This window comes from Puntigrus tetrazona, chromosome 1, assembly GCF_018831695.1.
Source record: "Puntigrus tetrazona isolate hp1 chromosome 1, ASM1883169v1, whole genome shotgun sequence".
Classification (NCBI taxonomy): domain Eukaryota; kingdom Metazoa; phylum Chordata; class Actinopteri; order Cypriniformes; family Cyprinidae; genus Puntigrus; species Puntigrus tetrazona.
The window spans coordinates 30,032,065-30,037,959 of record NC_056699.1 but is presented as its reverse complement, the minus strand read 5'-3'; the positions used below and the strand labels follow the sequence as shown (position 1 = coordinate 30,037,959).

Sequence of the window (5,895 nt, the reverse complement as noted above, 5' to 3'; positions counted from 1 at the left end):
ATATACACCGCAGGTACTGATAGATTATAAGCCAGTATGGCTCCCATTGGCAGGGCAGGATCAATTAAAACAGCATCAAAGTTTTGTTCTCTCAAAAACTCTACGAGCTCCTGGTTCTTGAATAGACTTTTGCTTGTAGAGGCCATCAGATTAAACATCTTTTTCAGATTGGCCACTGTTGAAAAACTTGTCGAACCTTGTTGAACAAATCCAGCTCGTAACTGACAGGAAATGTCTTTGTGGTGTAATGTTTGCCTGGACCCAAGCGCATGCTGATTTCTGGAATCACCACAATCACTGTGTGTCCTCTCCGTCCCATCTCTTCTGCCACAGCCTTCACCCCTGTCCAGTGACTTCCATCCATGGGCACAACTAACAGCTTCCCAGTCCAACCGCTCCTACCCTGCTCCAGAGCTGAAGAACAGACTACACTGATCACCACACATACAATTAATCTGCAGTACATCTTTCCAGCCAAAAAGTCTTCTCCTGGCATTACTAACCTTTACCTCTGTGTGTCCATTTGTCTGTGTGCAAATATATCAACTGAAATCTTATGCAATTCCCACCAGACAGATAGCAGAATCACTTTATGGCTTGCTAGTGGCTGGATATATGATGTAGGAGGGAACTTAATTGAAAACATTTAAAAAAAAAAATCCCCACACACACGTAAACCAAAGGATACTATTTGCTATCCCAGAAGACTGTGAATTATCTTAGCTTTGACCTTTGAGTTGTCCACAGAATATATGCAAATTTGTTAAAGACAGATTTAAGATATTTAAAAACCTGCACAAATTACCAAATTAATTTGTTTATATTTCATTTAAATGCCAGTTTATTGTGTCAGCAGTAGTGTTTTTTGTGAAGAATTGAAGCATGGAAGACATGAAGCGAAATGTGAACATGGAATAAAATTGAACCCCAAATATTAAATAACCCTATTTCCTAATTCTAACCATAAACTCTTAAACAACAAGGAAACAATAAATTGACAAGAATGGAGCCAGTCCTAAAACTACCCTTAGAAAAATTAACCATGATTCTATTATAGGAAGAGAGTAGTAACCTTGTTTTTTTCTGCACATTTATCAATATTAGTACAACCACAATTTTACTACAAATGCCATGGTTAAAGGGGCGAGCAGCAATGAAAGGGCCTTGCACTGAGGCTCACCCCCACCCAGTTAAAAGCGGTAAATATTGGAGGAATGTGTCAGTCATTTATATGTACCAAACTTTCTACTGCCAGCTAGTGGTGCTCTTACTACAACTGAATTATGGCATATAGACGTCTTCAGGCCAAACGTATGCTATCATATGTTATCAAACATATGAAGTTCAGTGCAGATTGAACATTGCATGTAATGCATACACCTTTTTAAACACTTCAGTGTTGATTCTATTTATAGAATCTGTTCACATTTAAACTTATTCTAGCTTTAGTTTAATCACACAATATGAGTCCTGACAGTCACCAACTTGCATTCTAAATCATTTATCATGGCCTGAAAAGTTGGCCTCTTTATCCCCCCAACAATCTCAAAGAAGTCATGCGGCATATACAGATTTACTGCAAATATCTAGTAAACTTAATATTCCATGCCTTGGGTATCTTGTAGCGAGTGTAAATATGATGCTAACCTTTTTCAGTGGGTTTCTAATTCCACAATTAATTCCTCCAATGAGCTGCATGTTGGGCATCAAGGGTTTGGGGAACTCCAGACTGAAATCATACCGAATCAACCAGACGGCTGCAGTGCTCAGGATCTCAATCAGGCTCACATCTCTCAGAAGGAAGTTGGATGTCAATTTCTCGAAGGGCCAGTATGCAAATTTACATATCAGTGGTTCCAGCATGCTGACAAAAACGTTCAGTACACGCTGACTAAAAGTCATGCGGTCTGAGTTTCGCGTCAAGAAACGTGGGACATATGAAGGAGGGTCAGGACAGGCTGTGGCCACAGCATCACAAGGCATTGCCCTTAACATATACACCGCAGGTACTGATAGATTATAAGCCAGTATGGCTCCCATTGGCAGGGCAGGATCAGTTAAAACAGCATCAAAGTTTTGTTCTCTCAGAAAATCTATAAGCTCCTGGTTCTTGAACAGACCTTCAGCTGTAGAGGTCACATAGTTAATAATATTTCTCATATGGGCCACCATTGAAGTCACACTCCTCAGTAGGGACTGCTCTGACTCATGAATATGTTCCACCATCATTTGGTTGATTAAATCCTGCCCGTATGTGCCAGGAAAGGTCTTTGTGGTGTAATGTTTGCCTGGACCCAAGCGCATGCTGATTTCTGGAATCACCACAATCACTGTGTGTCCTCTCCGTCCCATCTCTTCCGCCACAGCCTTCACCCCTGTCCAGTGACTTCCATCCATGGGCACAACTAACAACTTCCCAGTCCAACCGCTCCTACCCTGCTCCAGAGCTGAAGAACAGACTACACTGATCACCACACATACGATTACTCCTAAGTGCATCTTTAAGCCTCGCGACTAAAACTTTACTCTGGGCGACTAAATGATGTCTAATATTAGCCACATTTAAAGAAAAGTATAAGTTAAGCACAAATACAGTTTTACTCGCCGAACACACTGACCGAGGTCTCCTGAGTTTCACTCTCCGTCAAGTCATCTGTGCTATTTTTCAGTTTATCTCAATGGACTCGCAGCTCCCCTTCATTCACCCTGCCATAAACTCCCGCCGCCCTTTGCTTTTTTCCCACACGCAAAGAGAGACTGAGTCTTACACACCAAGCAAAACTGACGCGCTATATGTAAACGATATTTTATTTTCCTGTCAAAATGATGGAGCGCGTTTGGCTTTCTTAAATTTCTCTGGTAGTGGGAGGAGCTATTGCGTAAGCGACTATGATTGGTTGGCGCTCGACTATTACTGACTATTATCGCCCATGTTTGGATTTCAACAAATCAATTCGAGCATATGCAAACAACCTGATTAATATTCATGAATCCAGCAGCTTGTTAATTCTTACTGAGTTCATTGTCCTTATTAGTAGAATTCGTAGTATCTTACATGCACCCACATAAATATATGCTTGTAAAATAAAATATAAAAAACAATATAAATATATACATAGCATCCGTAGCATATCAGTCAGGCGAATACAAGCCTCTAAACCAGTCCTAAAACTGTATCACTTACATTAACAATAATTCCTAAAACCTGACTGGTTGTAATGTTTTTTCTAGGACTAACAAGAATGTTGCTACAAAAATAGGTTCGCCCAAAATGACCCTGGCAGTGAATTACCTACAGTACAACAGATACAGAGTCCAGTCTTTTGTTTTGTTTTGTTTTTTACTGGCTGAGATCCCAGGACCTTTGTCACTGTTTTCAGCCTGCGTGTACCTACAGATAATATAGTGACTTTTGAAAAGTCCATATTTTAATCGCACAATACGAGTCCTGACTTTCAGCTACCACTTTACATTCTAAAATAGTTATCATGGCCTAAAAAGTTGACATTTTTTAATCACCTCGTCAGTTAGTTTTGCATAGATTTGTTGTGGATATTTAGTAAACTTGATACTCTGTGTCTTGGGTATCTTGTAGTGAGTATGAAGATGATGCTAACCTTTTTCAGTGGGTTCCTAATTTCACAGTTAATTCCTCCAATGAGCTGCATGTTGGGCATCNGAGGCTCACATCTCTCTGAAGGAAGTTGGANCGTCATTTCCTTAAAAGGCCAGTACATAACCTTACATATCAGTGGTTCCAGCATGCTGACAAGCATGTTCACCACACGCTCACCAAAAGTCATGCGGTCTGAGTTTCGCGTCAAGAAACGTGGGACATATGAAGGAGGGTCAGGACAGGCTGTGGCCGCAGCATCACAAGGCATTCCCCTTAACATATACACCGCAGGTACTGATAGATTATAAGCCAGTATGGCTCCCATTGGCAGGGCAGGATCAGTTAAAACAGCATCAAATTTCTGTTTTCTCAGAAATTCTATAAGCTCCTTGTTATTGAACAGACTTTCAGATGTTGAGGTCATGTAGTTAACAACTTTTCTCAAATGGTCCACCTTTGAAGTCAAACCCTTCAGTAAGGACTGCCCAGGCTCTGTTAGTTCACGAACATGTTCCACCATCATTTGGTCAACTAAATCTTTCCCGTATGCGACTGGAAAGGTCTTTGTGGTGTAATGTTTGCCTGGACCCAAGCGCATGCTGATTTCTGGAATCACCACAATCACTGTGTGTCCTCTCCGTCCCATCTCTTCTGCCACAGCCTTCACCCCTGTCCAGTGACTTCCATCCATGGGCACAACTAACAGCTTCCCAGTCCAACCGCTCCTACCCTGCTCCAGAGCTGAAGAACAGACCATACTGATCCATAGACATAAAGTTACTCCTAAGATCATCTTTGCAACAAAAAACCTACTTTAAAAAAATCTGGTGAGGTGAACCATTGATTCTGGATTTCTCTCTGTCCTAGTATGAACAAATATATCAACTGGTTGCTTTTGCAATTTATGATCAGATAGAGATCAAGATTGCTTTTCAGCATTTAAGTGGCTAGACAAATAATGTGGGAGGGACTTTTTGAAATTCTAAAACACATTTACCCAGCAAATCTATTAAAAAGCAAAACTGCTTTAACAACAAATATCATAGTTTGCCAGTTGCAGGCAGACTTTGGTGGTTAGTTATTACAATAATTTCAGTGTAAACAGAAATATATTATTGGCAGTACTTCACTTAAAGATGCAAATAACATCATAAATTCACAGCGCAGATGTTCAGCTGTTTTATGGATTTCCTAAATTGCTTATTTTCCAGTTAGTTCAGTTTCCAGTTTTTGATAACAGTGGTTTCTTAAACCAAATAATAAATCTTTGAAAGCCGTGAAGAAGACTGAAAATCATCTTTCGAGTGAATCAGTACATCAATCTGCAGAGCAAAAGTTTAAGTATACTACAAACACATTTGTATATTTATGTACATAATAAAAATACCTGGCAATTGTACTTGGTATAAAGTCAAGCTAAATTGAAAACAAATAATTTAGAACTTTTTGCACATTAATTGTGTAATGTTCAAGAAACAATACATATGACTGTGCTAAAGTGAAATTATTGCATTAAAATTATACTGATATTATTCAAACATCATACAATACTCATTAATAGGGACATTAAACCACATTTAGGCTTAATGTTAGAAATGTACATTATGCATAAGTAGCACTGCAAATAAATTTAAATGCTAATTTTTATATTTTATTATAATGGATTTGAAGAAGTAGAAGTATATATATATATAAATAAAATTTGCTAGTGATGAGACATCCTGATTTTGCAGAGTAAGGCATGTTCCTATATCAACCTGTCGTTGTTGTTGTTGTTCCAGGACCAACAAAATAACAACAAACAACAACAACAAAAATAAACAAAAAAACAGTTCTAAACAGTGTTCTTACAATAATCTAAGCTTTAAACTACAGGGACATTTTCGGTCAATAAAAATGGTGTACAAGCCTAAACCAGTAATAAAACAACACATTTTAAAACAACATTACACCTAAACCAAATCATAAATTCTGACTGGTTGTCAGGAATGTTGTTCCACGAAAAAATGACCCAGATACATGTGGAACCGAGCAAACTTAGGTGCACCCAAAATGACCCTGTTAATGAATTACAATATGTATGTAGGTAAAGAGTCATGCTCGTCTTTTTTTTCAGACTGAAAACCTAGAAACTTTAGCACCCTTTTCAGCTGTTACTTCCAAATCTGAGTATAATGTAGTGAGTACAAAGAGGATCCTGACCTTTTTCAGTGGGTTTCTAATTCCACAATTAATTCCTCCAATGAGCTGCATGTTGGGCATCAAGGGTTTGGGGAACT

At 38.8% G+C, this 5,895-nt stretch overlaps 2 protein-coding genes across 2 annotated transcripts; both read right to left on the bottom strand.

Moving 5' to 3' along the window:
* Window positions 1–230: 230 nt before the first annotated feature.
* Window positions 231–2,621, bottom strand: LOC122353598 (UDP-glucuronosyltransferase 1-6-like). Its single transcript, XM_043251415.1, has 2 exons — window positions 1,648–2,621; window positions 231–414 (listed from the first exon to the last, which is right to left on the bottom strand). The coding sequence occupies exons 1-2, from the start codon at window positions 2,497–2,499 to the stop codon at window positions 373–375; spliced, it is 894 nt and encodes a 297-aa protein (XP_043107350.1). The 5' UTR covers window positions 2,500–2,621; the 3' UTR covers window positions 231–372.
* An 893-nt stretch (window positions 2,622–3,514) lies between these two features.
* On the bottom strand, window positions 3,515–5,812 carry LOC122353606 (UDP-glucuronosyltransferase 1A4-like). The gene has a single exon (XM_043251427.1). It carries the CDS (start codon window positions 4,407–4,409, stop codon window positions 3,528–3,530), a length of 882 nt encoding a protein of 293 aa, XP_043107362.1. The 5' UTR covers window positions 4,410–5,812; the 3' UTR covers window positions 3,515–3,527.
* Between the last annotated feature and the right edge of the window lie 83 nt (window positions 5,813–5,895).

Coding starts and splice junctions, on each gene's coding strand:
- LOC122353598 (XM_043251415.1), bottom strand. CDS start 2,499: ATGCACTTAGGAGTAATCGTATGTGTGGTGATCAGTGTAGTCTGTTCT. Junction 415..1,647: donor TTAGAAACCCACTGAAAAAG/GTTAGCATCATA, acceptor TCTGTTCTTCAG/CTCTGGAGCAGGGTAGGAGC.